At 35.1% G+C, this 14458-nt stretch overlaps 1 protein-coding gene across 1 annotated transcript in view; it reads right to left on the bottom strand.

The window, feature by feature from the left end:
• The window catches only part of ERO1A (endoplasmic reticulum oxidoreductase 1 alpha), a 58904-nt gene that overhangs the window by 19471 nt on the left and 24975 nt on the right, over window positions 1–14458 (bottom strand). The window contains exons 5-9 of the mRNA XM_017512400.2: window positions 11414–11490; window positions 11249–11322; window positions 6294–6414; window positions 3972–4018; window positions 1429–1440 (exon numbers count right to left, since the gene is read on the bottom strand). Of these exons, the coding sequence (XP_017367889.1) occupies window positions 1429–1440; window positions 3972–4018; window positions 6294–6414; window positions 11249–11322; window positions 11414–11490 (331 nt within the window). The remainder of the gene's footprint in view (window positions 1–1428; window positions 1441–3971; window positions 4019–6293; window positions 6415–11248; window positions 11323–11413; window positions 11491–14458) is intronic.

Below are 14458 nucleotides of genomic sequence, written 5' to 3'. Positions count from 1 at the left end.
TTTTAAACAGAGTCTCACTCTGTTACCCAGGCTGGAGGGCAGTGGCTCCATCTCGGCTCACTGTGTAACTTCCACCTCCCAACCTCAAGTGATCCTCCTCCCTCAGCCTCCTGCATAGCTGAAATCACAGGCATGTGCCACCCCACCCAGCTAATTTTTGTATTTTTAGTAGAGACAGGGTTTCACCATGTTGGCCAGGCTGGTCTCAAACTCCTGGCCTCAAGTGATCAGCCTGCCTTAGCCTCCCAAAGTGCTGGGATTATAGGCGTGAGCCACTGTGCCCTGCCAGGAATCAGTTCAATATTATAATCCTGAAGTACCTATTCTCAAGTTGACCTGACTGTGGTCTAAACAATCACTTAATATGATAGCTGTCAGGAATAACCCTTTGGTATTTGGCCAAAATCAATACTTATAAATAAGACAGTTTCTTTAAGGATGGCTCCCACAGGTTAATGATCTTTTTTCTGATAATAAGAGGTCTTCAAATAGAATTGAAAAATCATAGTAACCTCCTCTAATGTGGCTAGAATATAGCATAGAACTAGGTTGATGCCCAAGGGAGAATAAGGTTACTCAAAGCTGAAAATTATAGAATCACATGTACCAGTAGCAAACATGAGACATCTTTGGAAAAATAATCTCACTACTAAACAATTTCTCTTCCAAACAGGTCTGACTCAGCATTTTATTTAGCTGCTACAGTTAGTATAATATAAAGTATAATAATAAAATAGCAATGTTATCAGACTTTAGTATTCTGTTATTTAGACACAATCCAAAAGCAATTCATAAGAATTACGTTAGGAAAATAGAGGATTTTGAGGGAAAGAAAAGTGATACTTCACATTTTAGCAATTTCACCTAGATAGACTAAAGCTAAGCGTCATTAAGTCTTTTCATATTGTTGAGCATACGGTCTTAAGAATAACAAAAGTCATTTCAATTTCACCCTTAAAGCAAAAAGACAAAGTCAACCTAAAGTATATTGAAATTGTTAGCATTAGTTAGACCTGGCAATGACACCTACATCCACGAGTCAGCATCAACCTTAGAAGCCAGCTCTGGAATCAACACTCATCATGCCCAGAACCTTCCTACATGAAACCCAGCAGATCCTAGAGTTCAACCAGTAAAAGACAGAGGACGTTTCCCTGGCCTGAGGCAATAGGGGAGGTGGGGAGTGGACATGCTTCCACATTCAGGAGGTAAAACGTGCAAATGAATGATCAGAGGCTGAGGCACACTGTTTCTAACACCTGAACCCAGACACAAAAAGTCACTTTCCCTCACCCTGTGCTACTACCTCCAGACTTTCAGATAAATAAAAATTAAGTTCTTCTGATTTTTAGAGGTGGGAAGTTTGCCATAATAAACATCTGAATCTATAAACAAATTTCATATATGTAATAAAGAAATAGTACTTACCTTCACTTTTCCCTGAAAAGCAAAACAAAATGCTTATTAAAATAAACTTCCAGTATCCCTTTTATAATGCTAAACTTTCATAAAAATAAGACTTTAATAATGGTTAGTTTTAGTCCAACAGTTCATTCACACAAGAAAAATCTGAAAGCAAGACATTCGTGACTGCAACTTTATCTGGTGGTGATATGAATTATGCCTGATTTCACTAAATGGTGTTATCTCCACGAGTGTGCATTAGGAAGTTCAGCTCACATAAGATTTAATATAGCCTGACAGGAGAGAAAAAAATAATCCATCACCTGAGAGTACTCTTCAATAGCTGAAGGACCTATGTTTATTTCACTGGCAGAGAGTTTTTCTACATTTATTTATCCTAAAACTATAATATAGTTTCTATTAAAGATTTTTATTATTGCTTTGAAACCTCTAGCCTGGCCTTATAATATTTAACCTCAGTTGGGAATATTTTCACAGGCTATTTATAAGATTCAAATTATACATAATAATTTGTATGCAGTTGCTTATTTACTACTGAAAATTTGTCTTCGAAAATTTTGCCCACTTTTTTAATGCCATCAGTTTATTAAAGAAATATATAATCATTGCAAATATACATTTTAAAAAAAGATGACAATAAAGTATTCATAATTACCTAGCCCAAAGATAAATACTACTTACATTTTAGTGAATATCTTTTTTGTTTATAGATATATTAGTCATGTTTTTATAAAAATTTATTACACATATTATTTTGATACCTGCTTTTCCTGTGTTATTGGTCACTTTTCATTTAAATGAATACAAATTTACAGCCACATTTACAATGGCTATTTTCTACTATGTGACTATACCATAAGTCATTTAACCAGTTTCCTAGCGATAAACATTTAAATTGTTCCTATGTATCTTTATGGTAAGTGATGTGGTTAATTACTTTATCAAATCATAATGTGAGTTCATAATGATCCCCTCTTTTCTATTAGTTTGCATTTCATCTGATATTAAATCAATGGCTTCCACCAAGTCACTACAGGTGACTGTATAAACCCAAAAGCCTTATTTAAAGATTTTTTCGTTTCTAATCTAAGAGAAACCTCCCAGAATTTAGGGAATGATGCAATCTCATCTCCTTCTAGGAGGAAATTTATATGTATTAACTATTTGAGATAAGCGTCTTTTCAAATAAATTTTTAAAATGAGAACTAAGCACTTTTGCTAAGAGTACATTAAAGATTTTATCAATAAGCACATATTAAGGATATATCATTTCTAAAGAAAAAGTCTGAAATCATACACTGAAATGGCTTACTCAACAAACCATTCTTCATATTATAGACTGGGCAGGGTTTTTGTAAATTTTAATTTTACATCCCCTCTAGCAACTACACAGTGCCTAGCACATAGTAAATGGTGGATAATCATTAGCTGAAAGAACAACTGACTTCACTGTCGTAGACAAGATCGTTCAATAAGGAGAACAATTTTCAGTGATCATGTATCTAACAAACTACTCCATCTATGATGTGTCAGGCTCTATGTTGAGAGATAAAACAGATACATGCTACCCATGTGTTCAGAGTACAGGGGTAAATCAATAGATATATAGATATATCAATAATAATAAAATAATGCTACACAGTGGAAAAGGCCGCAAAACAAAAGAATTAAAAATACAAACATGGCCAGGTGTGGTGGCTCACACCTGTTCCCAGCACTTTGGGAGGCCGAGGCCAGAGGATCACCTGGGGTCAGGAGTTCGAGACCAGCCCAGCCAACATGGTGAAACACTGTCTCTATTAAAAATACAAAAATTAGCCAGACATTGTGGCAGGTGCCTGTAATCCCAGCTACTCGGGAGGCTGAGACAGGAGAACCACTTGAACCTGGGAGGCAGAGGTTGCAGTGGGCCAAGACTGCGCCACTGCACTCCAGCCTAGGCAACAAAGAGTGAAACTCCACCCACCCCTACCTTCCCCCTCCGCCAAAAAAAACTACATGTAACACATGCATAAGATTACTTCATGAGGAAGAAGAAATTACTTCTGGGTATAAGGACTAGGGAAAGTTTTATGGAAAAAGCAGCATTTGAACCAGACCTTGAGTGAAAATAGAGTATTAAAAATGCTATTACAATTTAAAGACATGTAAAGTTGAAATCAAACTCCCAATATATGCAGTAACTTCAAGTTTTAGAAAAAATTTGTGAGTTTTGTATATTTATCTCTGAGATGAGTAAAAATTTTTAAAAACGGACACAGTGTATCTGCAAAAATATACAGAAGAATAAATATATATCCTAATCTTTATAATCTAATCCTAATCTCTGATAATCTAATACCATGAACTTCATTATAAAAATACTCCTTACTGAAGTACAAATATTTCAAGCACCAATCTCTGCAAGGGTGAAGCATAACTTCTATGGAAACAGGACTGTGGATTATGTGACCTCAACTATTACTGCCATTTATCTTGCCCCCCCTTCCTTCAAATCAAAGTTCCCTAGCTGATAAATAATATAACAATGCAAATAAGTAACTTACCTTGACCAGAAGCCAAAGGATTTAAAGGTCTTTTAATTGTCTGTGGCCTAGAAACAAAAAGAATTAAAAATGTAAACACAAATACGTTACCAATCATGTTATATTTAAGTGATACTATCTCAGAAAGTTGCTTAATATCCAAAATCAAATTGTTTTATTGAGATTATAAAATATTTAGTTTCCTCTAATTGCTTTAAGGGAAGGTGGCTATTTGTTTCAGTGATAATAATTCCTGATCTTTTCCCACTGTAGCAGCCAGCAGGTCATTTGCTAATCACTTCTTTAAACAAAAGAAGAGAGGGTATCAGCCAAGCTCTTCTAGAGTCACTACTATGTTTTTATATGTATTATATATACATATCTACGTATATGTGCATGTATGGCACAAAGTGTATCCCAATTGAAAGACAAGCAAAAAATAATCAATATAAGCATTAAAATTTAAAAAAAAATTTTTTTAATAGTACAGGTTATTTTCCACTTAGGTAATCTTTAGACACATCAATTTGCCCTGTGGCTAAGTTTGTTACAATTTAAATAAAAGTTGTTTGTTCAGTAGGAAAAAATAGAAATTTTCTGGAGAGTTAATATGTCACTAAACTGCTTTTAAATCCCAAAATAAATATGCATTAGATTATTAGTAAACTATAGGGATTGTTTTAACATCCATTTTAAAAATCTGCACAACTGAAGACATTTTGAGAACAGAATATGCAAGCTATATTTTAAAATATACCATATGATTAACTTAGCCCCATATACATTGTTTATATTACAAATCATGAGAATCAGGATACTAATTAGTACGAAAATGACTATAAAACTAATACAGATCTAACAAATGCTTCATGGATTCTTAATTCACATTAAAAAAAACAACAACAGGGCCAGGTGCAGTGGCTCACGCCTGCAATCCCAGCACTTTGGGAGGCCAAGGTGGGTGGATCACCTGAGGTCAAGAGTCAAGAACAGCCTGGCCAACATGGTGAAACCCTGTCTCGACTAAAAATACAAAAATGACCCAGGCGTGATGGTGCATGCCTGTAGTTCCAGCTACTGGGGAGGCGGAGGCGGGAGAATCACTTGAACCTGGGAGGCAGAGGTTGCGGTGAGCAGAGATGACGTCACTGCATTCCAGCCTGAATGACAGAGACTATCCAAAAAAAAAAAAAAAATAAAAAAAATAAAAGGAGAAAACACAGGATCCATCTCAAAGCATGCACAAAAAAAAAAAAAACAAAAAAAAAAAAAGAAAAACAGCAACAACAACAAAAACCTTTAAAGTAAATCATTAAGTCAGTAAATCAAACATTTCTAGTAATAAGATAAATAAAAGACATGGCATAAATAAGTAATTAAGAGAAATTCTTCAAGTCAAAAAAAAACACCACAGTATGACATTTTATTGGTGTAAGCATAATTACTGATGTCATATTTATGTTTGACTTATAAAAAGTGAAATATATAATATTATCCCGTATTTGGGACCCTAAAAATTTTCCCAGAACTCTTTCCCTCTCTGAGATAGCACAACATGCTCGCACATACATTCTTTCCAAAAACAAGTAAGTGCACTGTTTAGCACCTCAAGGCTTACATGTGAGTAACTTGAAGCATTTCTCAGACACCCAGTGACCAGCAACTGCCTCCAGCATAATGGTTACCCAGTACAAAGTGGGCTCTTCACTTACTAGTTGACACTGAACAAATCATTTAACCCCTCAAAGTCTGTTTCTCTGTCTATGAAACAGTGATGACCACACCAAAGGGTACTGCAAGGACTAAAGGAGCAAATGTATGTAACATGCTTAGCACAATGCCTAGAATACAGTGAGCGCTCAAAAATGTTACCTATTATAATTGTTCTCTGGAATCAATTTAACTGCAAAACAACCAAAGCCACAGAAAGGGGAGTACAGAGCACCAAAAAGAGAATTTAAGAGTTATAGATTCTTTTCTCTACACTGTCACTAACCATGTGATCTTGGAAAATGAAGCAAACCTCTCCAGCTCCTGGTTATCTCATCTGTAAAATAAGATCCTGTCATCTACTCAAGGAACATTTGTCAAGTACCTACAATACTTCCATAAAAGTCTAATACTCCTCTAACTCTGAAAAAAAAAAAAAAAGGAAAAATTTGTGGAAACTCATATCTGTATATTTCCCCAGAAAGAAACTGGATTAATGAATAGTCATGTTTCCTTGTAGAAATACATCTTTCAACAAAGTGAATTTGATATTTAATTTTAAATCATTATGATTTTGTTTATAAAAAGAAATCACATCTTACAGGAATTTTTCTAAATGAAAATGACACATACTTAAAACAGTTTTCTTCATAGATGACATTCCATATTTTCCAAGCATCTGGTCCCTTGTAACCGGTGTAGCGCTCAGGATTAAGAAGCAAATCTACATATTCAGCATCAGGGGACTGAATGTCTGTAAAATAAAATGTCTTATTAAATCTTTCTTATCCTCAGTTACTTTAAAAAGCTAGTATACTAGACTATATTCCATTGATGCTAAGGCACCACAAATATAACAATGTGTCAGGGATTTTAAAACAACTTTTCAGGACAAAGAAAGGAAGGAGGCCAGGTGCAGTGGCTCATGCCTGTAATTACACCCAGCACTTTGGGAGGCAAAGAGCCACATATCACTTGAGGTCAGGAGTTGGAAGGCAGCCTGGCCAACATGGTGAAACACTGTCTCTACTAAAAATACAAAAATTAGCCAGGTGTGGTGGTGCATGCCTATAGTCCCAGCTATTTGGGAGGCTGCAACAGGAGAATCGCTTGAACCCGGGAGGTGGAGGCTGCAGTGAGCTGAGATCACGCCACTGTGCTCCAGCTTGGGCAACAGAGCAAGACTGTCTAAAAAAAAAGAAAAGAAAGGAAGGAAAAGAGAGAGAAACACACACAGCCACACTAATTGTACACACTGGCTACAAAAACATTATGATGATTTTAGGAATTGTAAAAATAGAAATATGTGAATTTTAGAATCAAAGAAACATAGTAATTCAATTCTCACAAGCTATCCAGACAAAGCACACAACATGCACTTCCCTTCACATTAACTATAGTAGTTCATCAATAACTACAGTAAATTAAGGAGTATTAGTATCGCACATTGCTTGTTACCAAACACTTTCTTCTTAGATGACTACCAGCAGGATCTGCTACCAACCTGGCATAAAGCAAAAGTTACAGTGCAGAAATGTTTCTGTGTCAGCATCATTTATAAAAGGGAAAATTGGATGCAACCTAAACACCCAACATTACAGAAGAGTTAGACCATGGGCTTTGGAGACAGAACACCCAGATTAGAATCCAGACCCTGTTACTTATTTATCATTTATAATGTGTTACAACTTCAAAACAAAAAACATGGCCCCAGGCCAGGCCCAATGGCCCATGCCTGTAATCCCAGTACTTTGGGAGGCTTGCGGGTAGATTACTTTGGGAGGCCTGAGGGTAGAGCCCAGGAATTCAAGATCAGTCTGGGCAACATGGTGAAACACCAAGCATCAATAAAAAATACAAAAATTAGCCAAGCATCATGGCATGTGCCTGTGGTCCCAGCTACTCAGCAGGCTGAGGTGGGAGAGTCGCTTGAGTCCAGGAGGTCCAAGCTGCAGTGAGCCGTGATTGCACCACACGGCACTCCAGCCTGGGCAAGAGAGTGAGACCTTGTCTCAAAAAAAAGATGGACCATAGTCCTCCAGTGACTTTGGGAAATTATTTGGTAATATAATAATACTTTATTCATATATAAAGCGTAACAGTATGAGCCAACAAAGAATGAAAAAGTGTACAAAAACAGTCTTGATGCAACCACAGTCAATGACAAAAATATGAGCATAAAAGTGCTTACAGGAGAGTCCATCAAGCTCTGAACTAAACCTATTTTTATTATTAAAAAACAAATACAAAAAAAAATACCCTAAGCTTTGTTATTTTTACTCCAATTAACAGTATATTAGAAGCATAAATTAGGGGGAACATTGCTTCTAGAAGCAGTACAATGACAGCATCTTAAAATAGCAGAGTTCAATGCAGAAGTGGCAATTAAAATAACTAGAAAAACAAAATATAGGACTTAAAAATCGAATTAGGACGGAATCTTCTAGTTCAGGAATGGATAACTGTTCATTTCAATTAATACTAAAGGCAATTGCCACATATAGTAAATTATAATAAATTCATTTCTTAAACCCTGATGTTTAAAATATGTAAATAATGGCCAGTATCCAGTACTTTAAGAAAACTAACCACCAAGAAATGATTAAATGTTTAAATATTCTACCTAGAGATAAACATTTGTTGCCTTATAATTTTACTTACTATAAATACTTCAAGCTTATAAAAAGTAAATATTACTATATTAATTATAATTATACTACAAATAGTACAATTATATTATAGTTTAATTATACAAATATATTTAAAATATTACAATAATTATATTAAATATTACTATAATTATATTTGTGCCAAGAATTTTTATGATGCGCTGGTTCCTATCACTGAATGGAACCTGAATTTTTCCATAGAAAACTAGTCAAACACATTTTGTAGAATCTAAGGAAAGGCATTTCAGAGTCCATTTGGCCCTTACAGAAAGATGCTGATATCCAGCCCTAGAAGCAGAAAACATATGTCCTGCAAAAACCTGTATGATGTGTTGTTTTCTATCACTGACTAGAACCTGCTTTTGACAAAAGCTCAAATTTCCAATTAGGATTTTGAAAATACCTTCTATATTTCACGTTCCATTTACATCCATTATTTATTCCTGCTAAAGCTTTCTTTAAAATATTCATCTTTTTTTAACGGAAGAAACTAATACAAATGGGCAAGTGATTTCACCAAACACTACCTATATATAAGAAATGAATCACTGATTCCCACTTGGTGCAGCACATTGTAGTCTCCAAAGGATGCTTTTTAATGAAAGTTAAAATATTACCATTCTTTTTCTAACACTGGAGGACTAAAAAACTTACAGCTGCATATTATAAATTTACTTTTATCTCACAACAATATTTAAGGTTAAAAAAAAAAAAAAACCTTGTAGAAAAGATAGCAAAATAAGGGTGTTGGGAGAACATCATATCACCTTCCTTTACCAGTTCAAATCTTGATATAGGTCTACACCCCTTACCCAACGTGCCTGGGACCATATGGGTCTTGGATGGAATGGGGAACTTTCCAGATTTTACAAAGGTAATACAGTACATGAAAAATATATTGAATATTACTCCAGCTTGACGTGGGGCAGCAAGCTGTATTCAAACACATAAATATTTCTACAGTGAAACGTATGAATACTCACACTAAATGAGCCTGTGCTAAACTCAGGGGGAGAAATGTTCAGTTTTCAGAGTTTTCAGATTTTAGAATGGGAAATAAGGAATTATAACTAAGTATACACCAAAACATGGCTACTGTCTCCATTAAGGAAAGCAATTTTCCCCAAAAAGATGCCACAAAATTAAAAATACTTTATCTTTTATGGAGACTGTGGACTTCATCTTTTGCTTATAATTAAAAGAATTTATATCATTGTATTCACTAATATGTTGTTGCTGCTGTTGTTCTGATACAGGATCTCTCTGTCCTAGGCTTACAATACAGTGGTGCAATCATGGCTCACTCCAGTCTCAACCTACCAGGCTCAAGTAATCCTCCCACCTCCCCAGCCACCTCCTGAGTAGCTAGGACTACTGGCCTGGCCAATTTTTATGTTGTTTGTAGAGACAGACTTTTCCCATGTTGCCCAGGCTAGACTCAGCAATCTTCCCTCCTTGGTCTCCCAAAGTGCTGGGACTACAGGCGTGAGTCACCAAGCCAGGCCTATTTTCACTAATTTTTGAACATCATTAGTCCACTAGAAAAGAGCCACAGAAGAATACCAAAACTCAAATTGATTTTTTTAGCCACTTAAGAGACTAACAATTCAACTTAGAAAAAGGAAATACTAGAAAAAGGAAGAACTGGAAAATCCGTAAGTCTTGATCAGAGGTTTTGTTTTTGTTTTTTTTGAGATGGAGTCTCACTCTGTTGCTCAGGCTCCAGTGCAGTGGCGCAATCTTGGCTCACTGCAACCTCCACCTGCTGGGTTCTCGCGATTCTCCTGCCTCAGCCTCCTGAGTAGCTGGGATTACAGTCATGAGCTACCGTGCCATGATCAGAGTTTTAATGAATTCCAGGGCTCCTAGATTAACAGCACCAGCATTCTGGCTTAATTTTAGACATCACAAACTTGGCTAATGGTTCAATATTCTCTTCTCCAAAAGCAACATGGACCATCTTTAAGGAAAATACCTGACAATCCAACAGCAATATAACTGAAGCAGGTTTTTGTAATCCCTACATTTTAGCTATTTATGCAAAATGTATATACGAAATTATATAAACTATTAGCTATATATATATGCAAAACTTAAGCGGTAATTTTTTTCTAGAAATTGAGTTCTTTTAAACTGTGGTAAAATAGGTATAATAAAATTTACAGTTTAACCACATTTAAGTAAACAATTCAGTGGGATTCATTATATTTACAATGCTGTGCATCCATCACCACTATCTGTTGCCAAAACTTTTCCAGCACCTTAAACAGAAACTCTAACCATTCAGCAATAACGCCTACCCACCACAACCTCTGAAAAACTTTAGTCTACTTTCTGTCTCTATGAATTTGCCTACTCTTGACATTTCATAAAAGTGGAATCATTTAATAATTGTCCTTTGGTGTCTGACCTATTTCACTTAGCATACTGTCAAGGTCCATCCATGTCGTAGCATGTATCAGAACTTCATTCCTTTTTCTGGCTGAATAGTATTCCATTGTGTACATTATATACCACATTTTGTTTATCCATTCAAACAGTGCTGAACAATTGGGTTGTTATGACTTTTAGGCTACAATGAACATTGCTTTGCTATCTGTTTGAGTCCCTGTCTTTAATTTTTTTTAATACATACCTAGGAAAGGAACTGTTGTCATATGCTAATTCCATGTTTAGGTTTTTGAAGAATCATCAAACTGTTAGAAACTGAGTTTTTTTCTTTAATAACTTTTTTCTGAGATGGGGTCTTGCTATGTTGCCCAGTGTGGATTCAAACACCTGGGCTCAAGTGATTCTCCTGCCTCAGCCTCCAGAAAAGCTGGGACTACAGGCACAAGCCACCATGCCCAGATTTAAATAATTTTTAAAAAATATTTTCTTAGGTATAATTTTAAACATAATGCATAAAAAATATTATACCATCAGCTTCACAGAAGTTATCTGAAGAATCATCATGCTTGGTCCACTGAAGAACAGCTTTCTGTGTTTCCTCACTTCAAACAAAGAAAATAAATAACATTATTATTTTTAAGTTAATATGTGATATAAAGAAACATGAAATAGTGCTGAAAAATATATTCAGACCTCAGAGATTCATCCACTGCTCCAAGTCGTTCAGCTTGTTCACATTCTTCAATGAGATTATTGGCTTCTTCAGAATACTAAAATGAAAAAGGTAATAAATAGAACATAACTTACTGCATTTTTCAATGTTTTTCAAAATTTAGAAGTTATCTGAACTTCTTTTTTTTTTTGAGATATAGTCTCGCTCTGGCACCCAGGCTGGAGTACAGTAGTGTGATCTCAGCTCACTCCAAACTCTGCCCCCTGGGTTCAAGTGATTCTCCTGCCTCAGCCTCCCAAGTAGCTGGGACTACAGGCATGCACCACCATGCCCAGCTAATTTTTGTATTTTCAGTAAACATGGGGTTTCGCCATGTTGGCCAGGCTGTTCTTGAACTCCTGACCTCATGCGATCCACCCACCTTGGCCTTGCAAAGTGCTGGGATTATAGGCATGAGCCACCGTGCTCAGTCTGTGAGGCTCTTTATACACCTAACACTGTCACCTTGTCTTCAAAACTTTAAAAAATAAGTAAGTTCTCATGTTCCTCGTGAAACTAAAAAATTAAACACTTTGCCTCTTGTTTTTTGGGAATACAATTTACTATTATGTTCACAAAATAAATAACATAGTTCTGATAACTCATTACTAAATTACTCACTAATCAAATCTTCAAGGTTATAATGAAGTCACGAGCCCAGTGGTCAACAGGCACTGTCCTACTTTTTTAAGGACTTAATTGTGGGCATGAGTTTTCTCTTCCATAAAATAAGCAGTTGGACCAAATCATGTGTGTCTAAAGTCCATCCCATGCCATGATGCTAAAAACGCCCTGGAACCTGCCAAGTCATATAAAAAATACTGTAATGTTTTTAGGTTTTTAAAATATATTCTTTATCAATCATATTTTGTTTCAATGTCTAAGTCACTTCACATATATATTCTACTAGGCCTGTACATGGCATAAGGGGAGCAAGTGTGATTTATGGATTTCATAACACACCAGTTCATCATACAGGTGAAAGACAACACTGGGAGGCCACCAATTCAATCACTCAAAAATTATTTATTGAGTGCCTACTTTGGTCTTATTGTTAGGAGAACTATACAAACCACTTTCCAGACAAGGACACTGAAATAAATGAACACTAAAATGATACAGTTTTTTGAAATATTTATTGAGTGATAACTTAGTTTCATTATATTGGTATAAACACGTAAGACAACATATAAGACAGTTTGCTTCGAAGACTATTTTTAAAAATAAAATTATTTCATATATAATTGAGTATTAAAGGACAAAGGGATATATGTTCAACCTATAGTCAAGTGGCTCTGAGAATTATATATATATTACATATTATATAGTATATAGTGCATACAAAATATATATATTTTGTGTACATAATATATAATAGATATTATATAGTATGTGTATATATATACTATTTGTGTATGTATATACACACATAAATATCTATGCAAAAATATGTGTGTGTATATATACGCAAAAATGTGTATGATATATATACATAATACACACACACACAAATGTCCATTTGTTTTATCATGCTTTTTGTGTGTGCATATATACACATAATAAACATGATAAAACAAATGTGGTCAGGCACAGTGGCTCACACCTGTAATCCCAACACTTTAGCGGGCTGAGTTGGCAGGATTGCTTGAGTCCAAGAGTTCAAGACCAGCCGGGGCAACACAATGAGACTTTATCTCAATTAAAATATGTGTGTGTGTGTGTGTGTGTGTGTGTGCGCGCGCGCACGCGTGTGTGTATTTAGATACATGTATGTATATGTGCATGTACGTACATATATGCATATATAAAATGTATATACACATGTGTATATTTAGATATGCGTATGTATATATGTGTGTGTATATGCACATGTGAGTGTATATATGTATGTGTGCATATATATACACATACACATAAAAACAAAATATATTTTAAAACATAAAAATATATAAAAACACATATATATGCAAACATATAAAAACAAAAATGTGGCAAAATATAAAAACAAAAATATATAAAAACAAAAATAAATGTATCGAAATATAAAAATTGAGTGAATCTGCAGAAACAGTGTACAAAATGTCTTTGTATTAATGTTGCAACTTTTCTGTGAGTTGGAAATTGTATCAAAATAAAAAGTTAAAAATACCTACCAAAAATGAACAAAATTTGTTTAAAAAATAACATATACCTAAGTACATTAAAACAAAAATTTTAAAATCTTACTATTGCAACTACCTGAATATTTAAAAGCTTAACAAAATAGCCATTCTTAGTTGCTATTTAATAATTTAATCAGCTTCTTAGTTACATCTGTATCAATACTATGTCACTAGCATTTTTCTGAAGAACCTACTTTTTCCAATATGTTCTTATTATTTTTAATATCTGTATCTTAATAAAAGCCTAGGTTACACAGGTATGCGCATTTATCAACATTCAGCAAATGCACACTTAAGATTTGCACATTTCACTGTATCGTAATACTCTTATTAAAAGTACATATAAACAAATATTGGATTCTAGTTAACAATATACCTCTACTTATGTAGATCCATCTAATTAATGATACTTATTGAGGAGGAGGCATACTGATGTCTGCAATTTACTTTGAAATGCATCTAAAAATAAGATGTTCTAATGAATGGCTACAAGGATGGACAGATGGACAGATATGTGGTAAAGTGAGCTTATCAAAATGCTGGAATACAGGTTATGGGTATAAGAGTGTTCATGAGGGGCCAGGCGCAGTGACTCATGCCTGTAATCCCCGCACTTTGGGAGGCCAAGGCGGGTGGATCACAAGGTCAGAAGATTGAGACCATCCTGGCTAACACAGTGAAACACCAACTCTACTGAAAATACAAAAAGTTAGCCAAGCGTGGTGGCATGTGCCTGTAGTCCCACTACTCAGAAGGCTGAGGCAGGAGAATTGCTTGAACCTGGGAGGCGGAGGTTGCAGTGAGCTGAGATTGTGCCACTGCACTCCAGCCTGAGCAATAGAGCAAGACTCTGTCTCAAAAAAA

The sequence above is a fragment of the Cebus imitator genome, unplaced genomic scaffold (genome assembly GCF_001604975.1).
Source record: "Cebus imitator isolate Cc_AM_T3 unplaced genomic scaffold, Cebus_imitator-1.0 Scaffold472, whole genome shotgun sequence".
In the NCBI taxonomy this organism is placed as follows: domain Eukaryota; kingdom Metazoa; phylum Chordata; class Mammalia; order Primates; family Cebidae; genus Cebus; species Cebus imitator.
The sequence above is the reverse complement of the archived record's forward strand: the minus strand, read 5'-3'. Positions and strand labels throughout refer to the sequence as shown.